The sequence below is a fragment of the Telopea speciosissima genome, chromosome 11 (assembly GCF_018873765.1).
Source record: "Telopea speciosissima isolate NSW1024214 ecotype Mountain lineage chromosome 11, Tspe_v1, whole genome shotgun sequence".
NCBI lineage: Eukaryota > Viridiplantae > Streptophyta > Magnoliopsida > Proteales > Proteaceae > Telopea > Telopea speciosissima.
Genome location: NC_057926.1, coordinates 2,102,082 through 2,124,479, shown reverse-complemented (window position 1 = coordinate 2,124,479; position 22,398 = coordinate 2,102,082). Strand labels below are relative to the sequence as shown.

At 39.6% G+C, this 22,398-nt stretch overlaps 1 protein-coding gene across 3 annotated transcripts in view; it reads right to left on the bottom strand.

Annotated features, from left to right (window-relative positions):
• The window catches only part of LOC122646104 (lysine--tRNA ligase, cytoplasmic), a 44,892-nt gene that overhangs the window by 21,339 nt on the left and 1,155 nt on the right, over positions 1-22,398 (bottom strand). The window contains exons 1-7 of one of the 3 annotated variants that reach the window (XM_043839584.1): positions 12,710-12,715; positions 12,369-12,370; positions 8,994-9,119; positions 8,790-8,865; positions 8,360-8,428; positions 8,080-8,245; positions 7,906-7,999 (exon numbers count right to left, since the gene is read on the bottom strand). In XM_043839584.1, the coding sequence (XP_043695519.1) occupies positions 7,906-7,999; positions 8,080-8,245; positions 8,360-8,428; positions 8,790-8,865; positions 8,994-9,094 (506 nt within the window). In that variant the 5' untranslated portion in view covers positions 9,095-9,119; positions 12,369-12,370; positions 12,710-12,715. Of the gene's footprint in view, positions 1-7,905; positions 8,000-8,079; positions 8,246-8,359; positions 8,429-8,789; positions 8,866-8,993; positions 9,120-12,368; positions 12,371-12,709; positions 12,716-15,431; positions 15,501-20,687; positions 20,752-22,398 lie in introns of those variants that run through there. The other 2 variants (XM_043839585.1, XM_043839586.1) reach the window with 2 other exon arrangements.

The window sequence follows — 22,398 nt, the reverse complement described above, 5'->3', positions numbered from 1 at the left end:
AACACCTAAAAAACCCCCCAAAAAAACCTCATCTTGGACCCTGTGGCCATGCTGGAGACAGGAGAGGTGTCCGCAGAGCCATGGGCTAGGTCCTGCCGCTCAGCACTTGGACATTGTACACTCCGCAAATCCGTGGAATTGCTAGGGACCTCTATAGATAGAAGGCACCCTTCCCTTGATGAAGAGACGACAATTAAGCTCAGAAGTGTGCTCCAAGCCTTATTTTTCACCTTATGAGAGTGTGTGAGTCCCCTAACAACCCACCTTGACATTCTGCCAAACACCCACCTCAAGATTCACGCTAGTGTTCCTGTCCGCATTCCAAGTGACCCGATTCCACATTCTATACCTCAAAACCCCATTTTTCTCAAGGTTCCAAAGAACCAAAATCCTTCATCAGAGAGAAACAAAACGTTTGTTAGTCTCCACCTGAGCCGAGAGATACTTCTCGCTTTGCTCGTGTGGAAAAGACAACTCTTCTCAATTTTGTCTTGTTGAGTTTGATTTCAAGTATACATTTCTTCAGCCCTTTGTTTTTAGCACAATGTACACCGTTAAAGTAGTTTGTTTTAGTGTAAAAAATACTATAGATATAGTGATGCAGCTCCAAGTAGGAAGAAGAAGAAGTTCTGAAATTAGGGCTTAATTAGGGAGTCATAGATTAGGTTTACTTTGCTAGTATTTTCCATACTTAGTTTATTTTTTCTGTTTTTAAATTGAACCGGTTTAAATTGGTTGCATCCAATTGGTTCAATTGGTCTAATTTAAGTGAAGTGCTCCTATTGGCTAATAGGTTCTTAAATCCAATTGGCTAGTAGGGAATCTTCTTTTAAATCAGTTGTTTTAAGTTAGATTCTTTTATTTTAAGTTAGTAGGGGTAATAGAGTCCTTTCTTTTAAAAGTTTTAAGTTGTTTCTATTTTAGTCCCACCCTTCCACGATTTATGTGGTAAGAGGTTAAGTTGTAATGAGATTTGGCCTTAGGCCTTCTATTATAAATAAAACAAATCGTGGGAGGCTCCCCCACAGATTATTTGAATTAAAAAAAATAGAATTTGTTGCTACCCATGGCTACTATTGTTGCTCCTTGGAGTGTTTGCCTTGTGGTTCTATCTAGGAATAAGGGCAAGTGGATCTCCTGTGACTCCTTGCGGCGTGACGGCCAGGACGATCCTTATCTGAAGGTGGTTCTATCCTTCAACCAGTCGAAGCTTGCTGCCAGTGGAATCTCCAATAAGTTAGACACCCAATTTCTTCTTCTAATCCTCCAATCCTTCCTCTTTAGTTTTGGTTTGAATTCCATAAACCCTAATTCATCTAGAGCCTGTCCAGCTTCAGTCCTCCATTAGAATTCCTTCAAAATTGCACCTTAGCCTCTCCTTAATACCCCCTACACTCGATCCAGACTGCTGCCCCCATCCTTAGTTCAAAACCCTAAAATCCCCTCATCCCCCATAAATCAAAAAACCCTAAATTCCTGTTTAGGCATGACCAGCCATCAGAAACCCCCCCTGCTGCAACCGAACCTTCCCCCTAGCTCCTCTGACACTCGACCACAACCCCTACTCCAATCTCCAACTACAAACCCTAAATTCAACCTATTTTCTAAAACCTAAAACCCGAAACCCTAACCCTAAAATTCCAGAATTTTAATTTTTTGTTTGAACCTATTCAAAACCTATCCCATTAGCTTCCTTTTGACCTGCACATCATTACTAAATAAAACCCTAGCTCAAATCCCTAATCCTAACCCTAATTCTGCCCATTCGAACCAGCAGCCCCCTTTAAGATCCTGTTGCTTGGCCTCTAATAAGATCATTCTCCAATTTAGAGCTACATTAAATAGTGTTTAATTTTATTTAATGTAGTTAGTGCATGATATTTAACTATCTATTAGCCTCGCAAGTTGGTATATGATGAGTTATCTAGGAGAATGTTCAAACCTTAACATCTAGTAGAAAGACAAGTTCAACTGGGCGAGATGGATGTTAACACTTTCACACTCTCGTAACCTGACCCCTTACCTAGACTCTGACCAGACCATATGGAAACATGTGTAGGCCCTAATCCTAGGTGGGGACTCCTTGTATTTCATTATATTTATTCCCATTCCCCCCCCCGGTCACCAAGGGACCCCGAAAACAGACCCACCCGCAAGGCAAAAAGAAACCCCGCCGAAGTTTTGGGTCAAGAAATTTAAATTGTTTGGTTGCATCTATTGAAACAATTTCATTAATAAGAAATTCATTTGGTAACTTTAATTTTGATAATTGATTCATTTGTGTTCTTCTTCATCTACAGAACAATTAGAAAGGCATGTTGTGCTACGACGTCTTCTCAGGTTTCCTCTATTACTCTATTTCTGCAAACTAGACAAGAACAAGTAGAATGAAAAACCAAAATTCAAAAGTTGCAATATAGAACCCTTTGGTACCTCAACAAAACAAACCGAATTAAATGATGCAAACTCCCCTAGTATCTAGTCGCAAAGCTGTTCTCACTAGCAAGGTAAACACGCATAAAGATCTTCACCGCTCGGATCCATTTCTTGATCATGAAATTCAAGCTACTCCACTCCATCCTTAGCACATCTTCGATACTCAGTTTCTCAACTTCAAGAATGAATAGGCACTCATCCACGACATCTTTTCGGATGCTAATGTGAGTCTATCAATACTCTTGACCTTATTTTGATGTGACCATTAAACTTGAAATGCATATGAGGCTGATGTAGGACAAAACATGAAGAAAAAGAGGCCAAAACACTGTTCACGTAGTGTCACAGCCCCTTATTTTGCCTTGGTGTGAATGCTACTAGAAGTTCTTGTGGGGCCTAAGACCAGATCATGTGAAGACTTTATTAGAAGACTCAATTTTGTATGTGTGTGGGGGAATTAGGAGTTTAGTTTAGTTTCTATTTTTAGAATTATTCTCTTAGATATTTTGTGGTTGTCTATTAAGCAACCTTAGCTCTTTAGTTTCCAATTCCAGATTTAGAAAGTAGACTTAGCTTTTATTTAGAAGTTTCTAATTTTAGTTTGTTACCTTTTCTTGCAAGATTCTAATTTTCTCTTACTTGTAAGGCAATCATAGCTGCCCATAAATATGTAATGCCCTTGAGGCCCCCCAACCAACGATTTAGTTGATGAATGAAATTTTGCTTGAACGCAATGAATATTCTCATGTCCAATTGGTTGTGACTTGAAGGGCTGTAGGAGCCCGGCTGAGAGAGCCTAATCCACCTATCCGCCTCCATACCTTCTAATTTTCTTCTTCCCCATTCTATCCATCTCCAATCGATATTCCCTTGTGCTGCTACTGTTGCTGAATTACTTCAAGTACTGGAGTTCCCTTTCGAAGGCTGCAACCACACCAACAACCAAGGCTGTTGCTGCTACTGTCTCCCTCATCCAAGTGCAGACTGCTGTGGTTCTTGGACTTGAATTCCTGTTGCAACATCTGAGTTTGATATCTCTATATTCCTCCATCAAACCCTGCTGGGTTTTGAAGCACAACACCAAACCTTCATCCCCTCCATTCAATCCCCACTTCTACCCCATTCCATTGGCTAGAATCCTCCATATTTACAAACCTTCTATTTTCATTCCACCTTCATAACTTCACTTCCATCCATCGGAACCTCACCAAAATTGCAGCAAAACCTTCCCTCAATAAGCCCTAAACTCGATCCAAACTCAGCCCCAACTGGTGGCTGGTTTGGCCTGCAGAATTTCAGTTTCTATTTTGGTGTTGCTACCATAACTTCCAACTCAACCATCAGAATCAATTGAAACTTTCAGCACTGCTTTCCCTCCATACAAGCTTCAATCAATCCAAGTTTGGTTGCATTTCCATGGGCTGGTTTGGTTTGAAACTCTAGCCTTCTAATTCTGCCCTTGTTTCTAATTTGGTTTTGTGGGTTATTTCGGACTAGTATTCTAGTCTTACATTACAGTGACATCTGGATGGACAGAATCTATGATGAATTCCTCCAAGCCTTTGGAAGTACACTCTTCAAAGCGAGTCATTTCGAGTCATCTTCAACTTAGATGGCTGATTCTACATCCACAAAATCTGCTTCACAGCAACAAAAAGGCTTATAGTCAGACTCAAATGGTTGCCTATTCTGCACAAGAATGTGACTTAGCCCTTCCTCATGCTTACCCATTCCCATTTGAAGAACACTGTGAGCCCGGTTAAGAAGCTTCATTTCTTCATCTTTGTTCAAAGATAAAGCCTCCACGCTTTCCCTCAATCTTCGGATTTCCTCTACAGCTTGAATATACTCAGAAGCTTCTCCTGGAATGGAGTCCCATATCAACTGATCAGACTCCCAAGTCCCAACTAGCAATCTTCTCCTGAACAGAGTCGAGTCATTTTTCAATCTCATTTATCTCCCCTCTCCTGTTTGCCAACAGCAGTGTCATGGTGGACAATCGAGAGCCAAGCTCGTCCAGAATTTTCTTCACATCATCAGTCAACTTCCTATTTATCCCTAATGCCCTTACAATGTGTTGTGCCGTTGCAATGACATGATCGTCATCTTTACAATCTGCCATAGCATATAAACTAGAGCAGCAAGAATCACATGGTCCAACTGAAGTCTTGAGTACCTGAAACCAAAGCTATCTCCTAAAATGGAAACTCAAATGCTTCTTGCCAAATCCAAACTCGAGCTTGCATGTGGTGTAATGGAAGAATAGTGACAGGAATTTGAGAACTTCCCAACAGAGAAAGGATCCAGTATTTAGTAGGCATGATGAGAATAAAAAATAAAAAAAAAGAGGGTCCCATTGCATGAGGCTCCAACTAGTGCAAGGTCTGGGAGGGGCAAATGTATGCAGGCTTACCCTTGCTTCGCAGGAGAGGTTGATTACAAGTTGTAACCCTCAACCAACATGTTGCAATAGCGCAACTTAACCATTACGCCAAGGCTCGCCCACTAAATTGAGAGGATGTTTCAGTGGGCATGATGAAGAAATGGAAATTTAATTGAAACAATCAAAATAGATGACCTCACAAGTAGCACGTGAATTGAAAGGAACCCCAAAAAAGGTGTTTAGGATCAATTTCACAATACTTGATCAGAGAACGACAGAGTCACAAGGAAGAATTTCAGGGACCTCTCTTGTCTAATCCCAAATCAATGAAAGAATGGAATAGGGAAAAGGACCAAGAGACAGGGAGAGTGCAGACACAAAAATCAGTTGCCTAGAAAAGATTTAGTGTCAGAAAAGGAGTAAACAGAGACAGAGACTAAAGAAGGAAACAGAAAGAGAGAAGGGAAGCTGAACCTGAAACCCTCTTCGGAGAACAAGAGTGGAAGCTGAACCTGATACCCTCTTCCTCTATTCTACTCCCTCGTCGTCCATGGCTTTCTGCAGATAGTCGGGTGAACAAGAGGGGAGGGTGGGGCAGAGGTTGCAGAAAACGGTGGAGCAGGAAAAGGGGTGAGGCAGAGGTAGCAGACTTCATCTTCTTCCTCCTTTGCAATGCATTGTTCAAATGGTGAGTGTTTCCATTGTTAGGGATTTTTTAAGGGAAATTACCAGGGTACCCATATAGGAGCCATTCTACACAACGTGCTCATTAAAGTGGAGCGCGAAATAGATTGAAACAGCTCCTCAGCTATTTCACTATTTCTGGTTAAATTGATGTCAATTTCACTGAAATAAGGTGTAAATATCATACCAAACACTGTAATTCAATTTATGATCCCATAAATATTTCTCAAAATTAAACCAAAGAGAGCCTTAGTCATCCAATTCTAACCTACCTGCTTCAATAATACAACAACTGAGCCTTATCCCAACAAAATGAGGTTGGCTACATAGATCCTTACCCTCCAATCAGTGGTATTCAAGGCCATACTTGATACAAGGGCTAAGCCATGCATGTGTTTCCTCACTTCTCCTAGGGTCATTTTAGCCTTTTTAGGTCCCCCTGGCTCTTTTAGTTCCTTCAATCTGAATCAAATCACTCCCCCATAATGGCACATCTAAAGGTCTCCATTGAACATGGCCATGCCACCTCAAAACGACTTTCTCATAGCATATCATGATGCAGGACATTTGGGGGCTGCTCCTACTAGCCTAGCCCAGGCCCAATTAAATACTCCAAGGGATACCATCTTAGGCTCAAGCCCAAGCCCTACCAGCCCTGCATTTAGTTTATTTATGTTTTATCTTTTATTTTTAGAGTTAATTGGCAGCTATTACTGTAGAATTAGTTATTAGGGGGCAGTTATTGCTGTAGAAGTAGTTGTTAGGGAGTTATTTTCTTCTTTCTTTTTGATTTTGAGTTTTAAAAGACTGTATTTTGAGAAGGAAGACAAGGAATGATGAACAGATTAATGAGAATGAATTGAGTTTGCTGTGTGTGTGCACTCTTCTCTTCCCCCCCCCCCCTTCTTCTTCTTCTTCTTCTTCTCACGGTTTCTCCTCTTTTCCCCCTTCAATTCTGATTTCCTTCCTGGATTCTCTTTCTTCCTTTCCCCTCCCCCATTCTAACTTCTGTCGGAGCTACTCCCAAATCAGCTTTAATATGAAGTATTTTTAAGCCTTCAAGCTTCAAGAGTTAAAAAAACTGTGTCGAAATTAGATGGATCACAATTATGATGGACCAACCAACTACAATATGCTATCTTTGAAAAGTAGCACATAGTGAAGGTTTCAATGTTTCATCCAGTCAAACCGATATTCACATTTCCCATTGCAAAGTAACCCGCTTACTAGATTGTCCAAGAAGGGGGGGGGGGGAAACTATTATAATATATACCATACAAAATGTTGATGGTGAGAATTGACATTTAATCCATCTCTAACAATTTTTAACAGATGCACTCCCACTACAACAACATTTGTATTATAAGTAAATTTACATGGCCTTGATATACAAGATATTATTTATATGATAAAACGCATTAAGCCATGCCTGTTTGAACCCACCCAACCCACAGGTTAAATTGTGACCACCAACCCTGCCTCATTCAGTTTGATAGAAAGAATCAGCCGACTGCATTTCAGGAAATCGGATACCCTGGCAGAGTATGGTCTGAAATTATTCCAGCAGATAGCAGGGTAATTCTTTTTGAAAGCTTTAACCACACAGACAAGATGCAGGAGAGAGGTAAACCACAAAAACAAATAAATAAACTTCCTAAAGAACTTGGTAGAACAGACCAAAAAAGATAAAACCCGCTTTGCTTAAAATCAAATGAAATTTCAATCGATCTCAAAATGTGTATAGAGAAGGTAGACTCAATAAAAACCAGTCTAGTAAAGTAGCCTATAATTCAGCATAGTTCAAAAGGCCCAGATTCAGAACAAGACACAATATGTCATTATTGTCAATTACGACCACTAATCAAATCCTTAAATTACGACTTGGGATTTCAGACCTGAATGCATTCTTCTATTGTTATTAAATGCATCAATTCATCATCCACAGGTACTTGAGGAGCACTCTGCCATGCAAGTGCGACATAACGAATAACTAACTAATGTTTAGGAGAGATTTCAAGTTCAGCCCAGATCTGCCAACTACGTTGTTGAGCTCCTGGCCAGAATTCATATTGACGGGTTTTTATCATGAGGATTCTAAGAAGCATGGATTATTTTCTTCTTTTTTGGGGGGGAGGGGGGGTGGGGTGGGGTTGCATGTTTTGCGCCTAGACACAACGCCACCCGAAATGACCGCTGCACCCTCAAGGATTTCCGCCTTTCCATGGGGGTGTGGCAGTTATTTTGCGTGGCCTTGTATCTAGGCGCAGGAGCCACACCATAGGGGACTGACCAACTATGAATAGATCTTACTTGCTGGTAACAATAGGAACATCTAATAGTCCCCACACGCAACCAGGTAGCGTTCTTTTCCCCTTGCAAAAATTACAAGCACAATTACATACCTTGCATCCACCATGACTTGGACTTTAGCACCATCACCGTGCAGGTCGTAAAAGACAAGCTTTGAAGAGGAAGTTCGCTTGTTCATAATTCTTCCTGATACCAGAGATACAATTAACACTATAGATAACAGGGAAAATACTCAAAAGATGTAAACAGCTTGCAGCATTGTATACCAGCCAAAGAGACTTGGACATCCTCAAGGTGGTCTCCACTGTTTAAGCCTTCATATTTCTCAATATACTCTGGGATAGACATACTGACAAAGAACTTGTGGGGATATGGGTTTTTCTCGGCTGCCTTTTGGGCGGCAAGCACCCTCAACCTATTTTCAAAGTATTGCTGGAAGAAAGCAATTGCACATACTTCATTCACAAGAGCTCCATCACTACACTGCTTCCAAAATCTTACTAATAAATAAAAAATGTAACAAAAGCAAGACAAACAAAAACATACAGTTGGGTCCATGTCTTCATCATTTGCCACTTGAGGCTTCTGAACCTGTGAGCTTGCATTAGCAGCCGCCTACAAAGGAATGCAATGTAACAGTTATGAACTTCAACAATACCATATGATAAAGCCACCAAACAGGCAAGCAATAATACAATAAGACTTTGTTCATCCAATCAAAGTCACCGATGTACCAACAAATCCAAATGAACACTAGTAATCTGTAATGTCAAGGTTCAATAGGTGGATAAGCCATTAACCAAATGTTTAAAATGACATCACTATAATATCAGCTTTAACCAAAATATGGTTAATGCTACCCAACAATTTCACAAACAGACCAAGCAATAACACAAGAAGGGCTTGTTCATCTAACTAAATTAATTAATGTACCCAAAAAATCCAAATGTAATAAAACTCTGAATAAAATGAGCACCTTTTTCTTTTTCTCCTCTTCTTTTAGACGCTTTTCCTCTTCCTTTTGTTTCATCTTTGCTTCTCTCTTGAGAGCACTACATGAGATCAATGTAAGGGTTTAAGATGCAGCGAAAGAAAGATCAAACATCAAATGAGAGAGAAACGAAAGAAAAAGAAAACGAAAATTTACAGTGAAAGAACAATTTTGGAATCTAATGCTTACTTTTTGCTAATTGACGTAGCTGCCGATGCTTCCATTGAAGGAGAGGCCTCCACTAATAGCTCTGAGACTGCTTTGGTTGTTTCTTCGATAACCCCAGACATTAAGCCAATTGAGAGGAAAGGGTTCCTACCAAGTGCCGAGGGAAATGAAAGGAATTGGTCGCCGTAAAGAGAGAAAGAGAGCAGGGAAATGAAAGGAAAGCCGTCGCAGACCAGAGAGCGAGAGAATGCAATAGACGGGTGAGGAGGAGGGAATAAAAGGCAACGAGGTGCCCGCTTGATAACGTTATGGGTGTTTCTGTTCTGGTTATGTGCTGAGAAACAGCAAAACAGTTTTTTCATTTTCTATGCTGAGAAACCGTTTTTTACCCGCTTGGTAAACCTGTTCTGGAAACGTTTCCAGAAGACAATTGGAACACCATTGGTGCTTGATAAAATCTGTTTCTGGGGATCATGTAATGTGACCAATTTTAATAATATTTGTTTTGACGGGCTGAATCTAAATAACAGATCAGCCTACAGTTATAGATGGTTGGTTTGCTTTATCTCAAAAAAAGTGTTGCATATGAACTTCTAATAGAGCCACAACAGCAGGTTTTTGGAAAGCAATTGGAAGAATGAATATTTGCAATATTTGAATACAATGTTGAGTATTGAAAAGTTATAAAAATGAATTTCGAACAAAAAAACCTCCAGTATTCACAGCATCCTCTTTACTAAAGTCATACTATATGTTCCACTTCGACCTAAAATTGTTCCTTTTAGTCTAAAACTCACAAAATGTGTCAACATATCTTAAACTAAGTAACTTGAATAAAATATAATAGGATCACAGCAAGAAAGAAAAAAGCTGGATTCCTCATGTGGCTCATACATTGTTGTACCATCGAGAACTTGGCCAAAAAAATAAAAAAAGACTACAGAACATAAGAAGATGACATGATAAGGAAAATGAAAATGCCAATTACAGAAGTAGCTTCCATCATATTCCAGTCATTATGGATTCACCAGCTCATGCCAAGAATACTTGGCAAAAAAATTAGTTCATCACAACTAAATCAAGAGAAATAAACTTCTGATGGTATATCATACAAAACATAAGAAGATGAAGCTAAGACGAATCAGCCGTTCTGTGATAAATAACATCAAACAAATTTCACCCAAAAGTCTACATCAAATGAGACTTTTACCCAAACATTAAATCAAATGAGACAAGCATACATGGTTTAGATGTATTTAGTTGAAATATTGTTATTTTCTTAAACAAGAAAAAAAAAAGACCGGTCATAATGCCTAAGTACTACTATACATCCAAATAACTAAATAAGTTGGCATGAGCATGCTTCCTACCTGTATAATAATTGCAGCACTTTTTGATGGACTATATAACCGAAGCTAAAAACTTCTCTGAAGCTGATGCAGAAAACTAGGGGCTATAACTCTTTATCTTGGGAAATCATTAACAGATTCAGTTTTCATCATCATTTAGGAGATGCTCATCCATAACAAATCTCTCTAACCTTCTCAAGTTTCAATGCACAAAACTGATAAAAAAGAAATATAAAAACTAACCAGAAGATATGCCAACACAAAGCTATGAAATGTCAAATTCAGAATCTCTTTCAAGTAAAGGTTACTTACTGCATCTGTAGAAAAAAGGAGTAGGTTTACTTCGGATTCTACAACATCGATCACTATGCATAGGAGTGAGCACACACCCCCTTTTGCTGCCCAATATCTGAGCACACACACACACCCCCTTGCTGCCCTACACCTGAGCACACACACACACCCCCTTGTTGCCCAATACCTGGGCACACACCCCCTTGCTGCCCTACAACTGAGCACACCCCCCCCTTGCTGCCCAATACCTGAGCACACACACCCCCCTTGCTGCCCTACACCTGAGCACACACCCCCCCTTGCTGCCCAATACCTGAGCACACACACCCCCCTTGCTGCCCAATACCTGAGTACACACCCCCCCTTGTTGCCCTACACCTAAGCACACACACCCCCCCCCACTTCTTTTATTTTTTTAAGACTTCATAGCATTAACCATTCTTCCATGAATTCTCTCCTTCTTTTCTTTTTCTTCCATTCTAAAAAATTGAAGATATGGAAAATTTTTGTTGCAAGTATCTTCCTCTATGAATTTTCTCCTCCTTTTCTTTTTCTTCCATTCTTAAAATTGAAGATAAGGAAAATTTGGGCTCCCAGCATCTTGTTGATTGAAACAAACAAAACATAAGTAATTATTAATGCATTTTAATAAACAAACAAACAGAGAATCTATATATCTCACCCAAAGGACTTTGAGGGAGAAAGGGAGGTTAGAACTTAAAAGAAGTTGAATGAAGAGGAAATCTTACTCATTGGATCTTGTGTAGTCACACAAACATTTTCACAAACCCTTATTCTAAGCATTCAAATCTTCAATTCTTCTCTCTACCTACCTTGATTTTAATCTTCAAAATTAAGTCCCTTTTGTTTCTACATGTAAAATCTGGATTTTTTGTTTTAGAAAATTGAGTGGATTCTCCCCTCCCCCTCCCTCATGATCTTCTCTTCTTTTTTTTTCCTTCTTATCCTCCCTCTATATTCTAACCCTGAATTTGTAAATGAAAGTTGTTGGGAAGGGTATATATATTCTTAAGGGAAGATACTGCTACAACCTCCAACATGGAACCTTGACCTATAGTGCAATTTGAGGAAAGACAATTCCTCTTTAAGAGCACGACACTGCTACAACCTCCAATTTGGAGCACACAGCCCTCAAATATCAATGCTCAAACGCCACTTGCAACAACACAACCCAGAAAATTTGGCAACTTCCCAATTAACTTTAAGAAAGTGATAGACCTCACCTAAGGCAGGATGCCTTCACAATTCAAGCCAGACTATAGCCTAAGCAGATTTTGGTATTATAACCCAGACCTCGATAACCCAGGATAACAGAAACTACCTCACCTAAGGCAGGAAGCCTTCACAATTCAAGCCAGACTATAGCCTAAGCAGATTTTGATATTATAACCCAGACCTCGATAACCCAGGATATCAGCAACTATAACAGCAGCAACTGGGGGCTTCAAGGTGAGCTTCAGTAGATGAAAACAACAAGTTTAATGAAGCTCGGATGATCTCAGATGTGCCCAGAAAATAAAAATCAGAAAGGGAGTAATCACAGAAGAAGAGAGAGACCAATTATTCACAGGAAGTTGGCTCTACAGCCATTAAACGGAGCATCCATGGAAGTTGGCTTTACAGCCATAAAACAAACAAACAAAAATTGCTAACATGGAGGCACTATATTCTAACCGATAGCCTATTTTCCCCTTTCTTTGTTGCTGCCATAGGTATTGAAATAGTGTTATACTGCTGCTGGTTTTCTCTGTAACAGCAAATACAGAGCTACTTGGTGAGCTACCACTCAGCTCCACCATTAAAGGTTTCATCACATTTAACCCATCTCTCAATTCGAGTTTCAGCTTCAATGAATAACCAAGGGCTAAACAAACAAAACTCACACACAAGATCCATTGATACATAGGTACAGAGACATGGATTAAACAAATTTAAAGAAGAAAAAAAAGAAGTATACCTGCCACGAGAGTTGAACCACTAGGCTAATGAAAATCGTGGGAAACCAAAGGGCTAGAGAGCGAGAGCGCGAGAGAGAAAGACAGAGACAGCGAGAGAACGAGAGAACGAGAGAACGAGAGAACGAGAGAGCGAGAGAGAGAGAGGAGAGATAGAGGGTACCTGCTACCAAGCTTGCTGCCGTTTTTCTTCTTAGACCCTGTGAAGAGGACGATGTGAGAGCGGGGTAAGTAGGGGTGTCAATGGGCCGGGTGGGCCGGGCTTGCCCTAAACCTTAACCCAACCCTAGGGATCTCAAGCTAAACTCAAGCCCAGCCCGGCCCTGCCAAGGCCTAACAAACCCTCAACCCAGCCCGACCCTGGCAGGGTTTACAAGAACCCGGCTCGACCATGATATGACACCACTAATCGCGTCCCAAAAATCTCAAGCTCATTACCAGAACAGTCCAACCCAAAAAATTGATTTCCAAAGTCTTAAATGAACCTCAGACATTCGATTCAGGGGGAGATCAGGGGAAATCTCAACCCTCTATTCTGGGGCATCATCGCATTGGAGCTTTTGCCCTAGGGTTGCAGGTGGAACTGGGAAGCAGCTCCCATGGCGAAATCACAAAACAAAGAAAGGGCGGTTGCTGAACGGTGAAGACAACCAAAGCATGAACTCTGGCACTCAATCCGGCGGTGAGAGCCAGTCGCCTTGAGCATAGCAATTAACAAGAATCAAAACAAGGGGTCTGCACTAATATCTCTGTAGCTAAAGGACTCATCCAAGCTCGCTCTCTCTCTCTCTCTCTCTCTTTCTCTCTCTCTCTCTGTGTGTGTGTATGTTTCTCTGTTTCACGATTGTTCAAGGAACAAAGGCAAAGTTTGACAATTTCTTCAACATTGAAACTCATATTTTGCATCTGGACAAACAAATACCTACAATCAACCATTCAGCATTCAAAAGCAACTCAAAATCAAAGGGAGAGAGAGAGAACTCAGGCGGTGGGGTTTTCAACCCAAATTTTTTTTTGGGTAGAAACCATTTTCATTAAATAGAGATACAGGGTTGGGCCGAGTCGGGCTTAGCCCAAGGGCATAACCTAGGCCCGGCTCGGCCCTGCCAGGGCCAAGCAAACGTCAAACCCAACCTAACCCTTTCTTATCCTTAGGCCCGGCCCAGCCCTATTCGGGCTCATGGCGGGTTAGGGTCAGGTCAGGATGGCCGGGTTTTTTTGACACCCCTATGGGTAAGAGGTTAGGTATGGATTTCAATTTTATCGAGAACAAGTTCGTATTTTGTGCTGAGGAACAACAGAACATGTTGGACATGTTTTATCAAAAATCTTCTAGGGAGCATAAATTTTTATTTTTTGTTTCCAAAAACAGTCACAAAAAACACTTCGTCATCAAGCAATTTTTGGGTGTTTTTCTATTTCTTAGAATGGAAAAACACCAGAAACTGTTTCTAGTAAGATTATCAAGCGGGCTCGAGGGTTTTAGAGCCATCTATTTCTGCATCGTGAATTGATAGCATTCACCACAGTTAGTGAACATTTTCATGTTCAGCAGTCTTCTATACCCTTAGATTAGATGTGAAGGGTGGAGTTCGGATCCTCTCCAATGACATTGAAAAGGATTCCTCTCCAATAAGCTTCTCTTAGTGCCACATTTCATATCACGGAGACTTAATTCCGTTTTCCTGTCTTTTATTTTTTATTTTTTTCTATTTTTTCCTTTTTTTATTGCTCCTAGTTTTTTAGGAATCTATAAAACGTAATTGAGTTCAAAATAGTTGGAAAACCAGGTTTCTAACTCAACTCGTTTTTTAGAAAAACCTAGTGATTCGGCCTTGTCAAATCTGGTCAAAGCCAAGGTTCAAGAACTCAGATCTCAGTACCAACTCGGTCCCTAGAAAAACCGAGTCGAGTCGAGATCTGGTTGAGATCTCGCCGAGTTGGTGCATTTTTTTATTTATTTTTTACTCAAAGCCTCAACTCGGTGGGTTTTAGACCTAGTTTGGGTTTGAAACTTATTATTTAACCTATTTTAAACCATTTAAACATAATGACACTATCAGATTTTGTAAAAACAAAGTCTAAATATGAGTTTCACTTCGGACCATAAGTTGGTAGGCGACGACGTACTAAAATACACTACTCTAAACATAGTTTAGTAATAGAAAACAATCAAAACATTCAATGAATATAAAACAATTTAAATAAACATTAGAAATGATAAAGTATACAATACATCAATTTTTAAACAAATGTTACATAAAATGTGATATGTTAATGTATTAAATCCCAATCATATCCACATAGAATTCTCATGTCATAGTGTTGTTGTAGTTTTGCACATAGTTTGCCACAACACTCAGATAAGGATTGTTATCAACATAATCATTGTCATAATGAGGCTGAGATGAATGCCACAACTGTTGCTCACCAGTAGTATCTATACTCATGCTTATGAAACTTGCAAACATGGTGTTCATACTCATGTCATCATCCTGAGCCTGTGATTGTTTGCGACCCTTTTTTCTCTTGTACGTAGCATGGCCACCATGGTCTCAATCCTATGTGGCATGCGTAAACTGAGACTCACCTATGTAATACACAGGGTCCGTCTGCGTTCCCACATTAAACTGGTACTGCTCGAGTATCCCCTCATGCCGATCATCATATTAACCACCACTTGGCATGCCACCACCACCAGCAGGGTCATCACCGTCACCACCATCATCAACAGTAGCACTTGCACATACTTCATTCACAGGAGCTCCATCACTACACTGCTTCCAAAATCTTGCTAATAAATAAAAAGAGTAACAAAAGCAAGACAAACAAAAACATACAGTCGGGTCCATGTCTTCATCATCTGCCACTTGAGGCTTCTGAACCTGTGAGCTTGCATTGGTAGTCGCCTACAAAGGAATGCAATATGACAATTATGAACTTTAATAATACCATATGATAGAGCCACCAAACAGGCAAGCAATAATACAATAAGGCTTTGTTCATCCAATCAAAGTCATCGATGTACCAACAAATCCAAATCAGCACTAGTAATCTGTAATGTCAAGGTTCACCAGGTGGATAAGCCATTAAACAAATGTTTAAAATAACATCACTATAATATCAGCTTTAACCAAAATATGGTTAATGCTACCCAATAATTTCACAAATAGACTAAGCAATAACACAAGAAGGGCTTGTTCATCTAACTAAATTAATTAATGTGCCCAAAAAGTCCAAATGTAATAATACTCTGAATAAAGTGAGCACCTTTTTCTTTTTCTCCTTTTCTTTGAGACACTTTTCCTCTTCCTTTTGTTTCGTCTTTGCTTCTGTCTTGAGAGCATTGCATGAGATCAATGTAAGGGTTTAAGATGAAGTGAAAGAAAGATCCAACATCAAATGAGAGAGAAAAGAAAGAAAAAGAAAACGAAAATTTACAGTGAAAGAACAATTTTGGAATCTAATGCTTACTTTTTGCTAATTGACGTAGCTACCGATGCTTCCATTGAAAAAGAGGCCTCCACTGATAGCTATGAGACTGCTTTGGTTATTTCTTCGATAACCCCAGACATTAAGCCAATTGAGAGGAAAGGGTTTCTGCCAAGTGTCGAGGGAAATAAAAGGAAAGTGATCCCCATAAAGAGAGAAAGAGAACAGGGAAATGAAAGGAAAGCCGCCGTAGACGAGAGAGCGAGAGAATGCAGTAAACGGGTGAGGAGGGAATAAAAGGCAACAAGGTGCCAGCTTATGAGCCATCTATTTCTGCATCATGAATTGATAGTATTCACCACGGTTCATCTATTTCTGCATCGTGAATTGATAGCATTCACCACAGTTAGTTATACCGTTGGATTAGATGTGAAGGGTGGAGTACGGATCCTCTCCAAAGACATTGAAAAGGATTCCTCTCCAAGGTTTGAGAACTCAGATCTCGGTACCAACTCGGTCCCAAGAAAAATTGAGTCGAGTCGAGATCTCAATGAGATCTCGCCGAGTTGGTGTATTTTTTTTTTCCGACTCAAAGCCTCAACTCAGTGGGTTGTAGACCTAGTTTGGATTTGAAACTTAGTATTTAGCCTATTTTAAACCATTTAAACACATTGGCACCATCAAATTTTGTAAAAACAAAGTCTAAATAAGAGTTTCACTTTGGACCATAGGTTGGTAGGCGACGACGTACTAAATTACCCAACTCTAAACATAGTTTAGTAGTAGAAAGCGATCAAAACATTCAATTAATGTAAAACAACTTACATAAGCATTAGAAATGTGAAAGTGTTCAATACATCAATCTTTAAATAAATGTAACATAAAATGTGATATGTTATGTATTCAAACCCAACCATATCCACAAAGAATTCTCATGTCATAGAGTTGTTGTAGTTATGCACATAGTTTGCTACAACACTCATATAATTGGTGCCATCAATATATTCCAATTCCCCTAACCTAGGGTATAGAAGAAGTGGAGGCGGTTGGTTTGAGGCGTGAGATCTACTGCTACTATCATATTGAGGCATGTATGGGTATGGCTGGTTTGGGACTGGGAATATGGGTCCAAAACCAGACCCAGTGCTTTGATTGTCAAACTCATGTGTTGATTGCCTAAACTGACCATAGCCACTACATTCAGAACCGGTGCTCTCCTGGCCATAATCATAGTCATGATGAGGCTGAGATGAATGCCACAACTGTTGCTCACTAATAGTATTTATACTTATGCTTTTGAAACTTGCAAGCATGGTGTTTATACTCATGTCATCATCCTGAGCCTGTGATTGTTAGGGACTCTTCTTTCTCTTGTACGTAGCGTGGCCACCATGGTCTCGATCCTATGTGGTATGCGTAAACCGATAATCACCTGTGTAATACACAGGATCCACCTGCGTTCCCACATTATACTGATACTGCTTGCACATCTCCTCATGCCAATCATCTTAATAATCACCATTTCGCATGCCACCACCACCAGTAGGGTCATCACCATCACCATCACTATCACCACCATCACCATCACCACCATCATCAGCAGTAGCAGCACTTGCACATACTTCATTCACAGGAGCCCCATCATTACACTGCTTCCAAAATCTTACCATTAAATAAAAAGAGTAACAAAAGCCAGACAAACAAAAACATACAGTCGGGTCCATGTCTTCATCATCTGCCACTTGAGGCTTCTGAACTTTTGAGCTTGCATTGGCAGTCGCCTACAAATGAATGCAATGTGACAATTAAGAACTTCAACAATACCATATGATAAAGCAACCAAACCGGCAAGCAATAATACAATAAGGCTTTGTTAATCCAATCTAAGTCACCGATGTACCAACAAATCCAAATCAGCACTGGTAATCTGTAATGTTAAGGTTCACCAGGTGGATAAGCCATTAAACAAATGTTTAAAATGACATCACTATAATATCAGCTTTAACCAAAATATGGTTCATGCTACCCAACAATTTCACAAACAGACCAAGCAATAACACAAGAAGGGTATGTTCATCTAACTAAATTAATTAATGTACCCAAAAAATCCAAATATAATAATACTCTGAATAAAGTGAGCACCTTTTTCTTTTTCTTCTCTTTTTTGAGACGTTTTTCCTCTTCCTTCTGTTTCATCTTTGATTCTCTCTTGAAAGCACTGCATAAGATCAATCTAAGGGTGTAAGATGCAGCGAAAGAAAGATCCAACATCAAATCAGAGCGGAAAGAAAGTAAAAGAAAACGAAAATTAACAGTGAAAGAACAATTTTGAAATCTAATGCTTATTTTTTGCTAATTGACGTAGCTGCCGATGCTTCCATTTAAGGAGAGGCCTCCACTGATAGCTCTGAGACTGATTTAGTTGTTTCTTTGATAACCCCAGATAGTAAGCCAATTGAGAGGAAAGGGTTCCCGTCAAGTGCAGAGGGAAATGAAAGGAAAGCGGTCACCGTAAAGAGAGAAAGAGAACAGGGAAATGAAAGGAAAGCCGTCGTAGACGAGAGAGCGAGAGAATGCAGTAAACGGGTGAGGAGGACGGAATAAAAGGCAATGAGGTGCCCGTTTGATAACCTTACGAGTGTTTATGTTCTGGTTATAGGGTTTTAGAGCCATCTATTCTTGCATCGTGAATTGATAGTATTCACCACGGTTCATCTATTTCTGCATTATGAATTGATAGCATTCAACGACATTGAAGAGGATTCCTCTCCAATAAGCTTTTCTTAATGCCACGTTTCATATCACAGAAACTTAATTTCGTTTCCCTGTTTTTTATTTTTTATTTTCATTTTTCATCTCTCCTAGTTTTTTAGGAATCTATAAAACGTGATTGAGTTCAAAATAGTTGGAAAACCAGGTTTTCTAACTCGCCTCGTTTTTTAGAAAAACTTATTGATTCGGCCTTGTCAAATCCGATCACGGTCAAGGTTCGAGAACTCGGATCTCGATACCAACTCAGTCTCTAGAAAAGCCGAGTCGAGTCGAGATCCCATTGAGATCTCGCCAAGTTAGTGCATTTTTTTTTCAGACTCAAAGCCTCAATTCGGTAGGTTTTAGACCTAGTTTGGGTCTGAAATTTAGTATTTAGCCTATTTTAAACCATTTAACCACAATAGCACTATCAGATTTTGTAAAAACAAATACTAAATATGAGCTTCACTTTGGACCATAGGTTAGTAGGCGATGACGTACTAAAATATTCTACTCTAAACATAGTTTAATAATAGAAAGCAATCAAAACATTCAATTAATGTAAACAACTTAAATAAACATTAGAAATGTTAAAGTGTACAATACAACATTCTTTAAACAAATGCTACTTAAAATGTGATATGTTAATGTATTCAATCCCAACCATATCCACATAGAATTCTCATGTCATAGTGTTATTGTAGTTTTGCACATAGTTTGCCACAACGCTCATATAAGTGTTGTCATCAACATATTCCAACTCCCTTATCCTAGGATATAGAAGAGGCGGAGGCGGTTGGTTTGGGGCGTGAGATCCACTGCTACTATAATATTGAGGCATGTATGGCTATGGCTGGTTTGGGATTGGGAATATGGGCCTAAAACCAGACCCAGTGCTCTAATTGTCAAGCTCATGTGTTGACTGCTTAAATTAACCATAGCTACTATATTCGGAACCGGTGCTCTCTTGGCCATAATCATAGTCATGATGAGCCTAAGATGAATGATACAACTGTTGCTTACTAGTAGTATCTATACTCATGCTTCTGAAATTTACAAGGATGGTGTTCATACTCATCTCATCATCCTGAGCCTGTGATTGTCTGCGACCCTTCTTTCTCTTGTACGTAGTGTGGCCACCATGGTCTCGATCCTGTGTGGTACGAGTAAACTGAGACTCACCTGTGTAATGCACAGGGTCCGCCTGCGTTCCCACATTATACTGGTACTGCTCACGCATCCCCTTATGCCGATCATCATAATAACCACTACATCACATGCCACCACCACCAGCAGGGTCATCACCGTCACCACCATCACCATCACCATCACTATCACCACCATCACCATCACCACCATCATCATCAGCAACAGCAGCAGCACTTGCACATACTTCATTCATAGTAGCTCCATCACTACACTGCTTCCAAAATCTTACTAATAAATAAAAAGAGTAACAAAAGCAAGACAAACAAAAACATATAGTCGGGTTCATGGTTTCATCATCTGCCACTTGAGCCTTCTGAACCTGTGAGCTTGCATTGGTAGCCACCTACAAAGGAATGCAATGTGACAGTTATGAACTTCAATAATACCATATAATAAAGCCACCAAACCGGCAAGCAATAATACAATAAAGTTTTGTTCATGCAATCAAAGTCGCCGATGTACAACAAAATCCAAATCAGCATTAGTAATCGGTAATGTCAAGGTTCATCAGGTGGATAAGCCATTAAATAAATATTTAAAATGACATCACTATAATATCAGCTTTAACCAAAATAAGGTTAATGCTACTCAACGATTTCACAAACAGACAAAGCAATAACATAAGAAGGGCATGCTCATCTAACTAAATTAATTAACGTACCAAAAAAATCCAAATGCAATAATACTCTAAATAAAGTGAGCACCTTTTTCTTTTTCTCCTCTTCTTTGAGACGCTTTTCCTCTTCCTATTATTTCATCTTTGCTGCTCTCTTGAGAGCACTGCATGAGATCAATGTAAGGGTTTAAGATGCAGCGAAAGAAAGATCCAACATCAAATGAGAGAAGAACGAAAGAAAATGAAAATGAAAATTTACAGTGAAAGAACAATTTTGGAATCTAATGCTTACTTTTTGCTAATTGACATAGCTGCCGATGCTTCCATTGAAGGAGAGGCCTCCACTGATAGCTCTGAGACTGCTTTGGTCGTTTCTTCGTTAACCCCAGACATTAAGCCAATTGAGAGGAAAGGGTTTCTGCTAGGTGCCGAGGAAAATGAAAAAAAAGCGGTCGTTGTAAAAAGAGAAAGAGAGCAGGGAAATGAAAGGAAAGCTGTCATAGACGAGAGAGTGAGAGAATGCAGTAAACGGGTGAGGAGGAGGAAATAAAAGGCAACAAGGTGCCCGCTTGATAACCTTACGGGTGTTTTTGTTTTAGTTATAGAGTTTTAGAGCCATCTATTTCTACATCGTGAATTGATAGTATTCACCATGATTCATCTATTTCTACATCGTGAATTGATAGCATTCACCATAGTTAGTGAACATTTTCATGTTCACCAGTCTTCTATACCCTTGGATTAGATGTGAAGGGCGGAGTCTGGATCCTCTCCAATGACATCGAAGAAGATTCCTCTCCCATAAGCTTCTCTCAGTGCCACGTTTCATATCACGGAGACTTAATTCCGTTTCCCTATTTTTGATTTTTTTTTTCTATTTTTCTTTTTTCATCTCTCCCTGTTTTTTAGGAATTGTAGAAAAAGTAATTGAGTTCAAAATAGTTGGAAAACCAGGTTTTCTAACTCTACTCGTTTTTAAAAAAAACCTAGTGATTCGACCTTGTCAAATCCGATCAAGGCCAAGGTTCGAGAACTCGAATTTCGATACCAACTCGGTCCCCAGAAAAACAGAGTCGAGTTGAGATCTCGCCGAGTGGGTGCATTTTTTTTTTGACTCAAAGCCTCAATTCGATGGGTTTTAGACCTAGTTTGGGTCTGAAACTTAGTATTTAGACTATTTTAAACCATTTAAACACAATGGCACTATCAGATTTTGTAAAAACAAAGTCTAAATATGAGTTTCACTTTGGACCATAGGCTGGTAGACGACGACGTACTAAAATATCCTACTCTAAACATAGTTTAATAATAGAAAGTAATCAAAACATTCAATTAATATAAAATAACTTAAATAAGCATTAGAAATGTTGAAGTGTACAATAAGTCATTCTTTAAACAAATGTTACATAAAATGTGATATGTTAATGTGTTCAATCCCAACCATATCCACATAGAATTCTAATGTCAAAGTGTTGTTGTAGTTTTGCACATAGTTTGTCACAGCACTCATATAAGTGTTGTCATCAACATATTCAAACTCCCCTATCCTAGGGTATAGAAGAGGCGAAGGTGGTTGGTTTGAGGCCTGAGATCCATTGCTACTGTCATATTTAGGCATGTATGGGTATGACTGGTTTGGGACTGGGAATATGAGCCCAAAACCAGACCCAATGCTTTGATTGTCAAACTCATGTGTTGACTGCCTAAATTGGCCATAGCTACTATATTCAGAATTGGTGCTCCCCCGGCCATAATCATAGTCATGATGAGGCTGAGATGAATGTCACAACTGTTGCTTA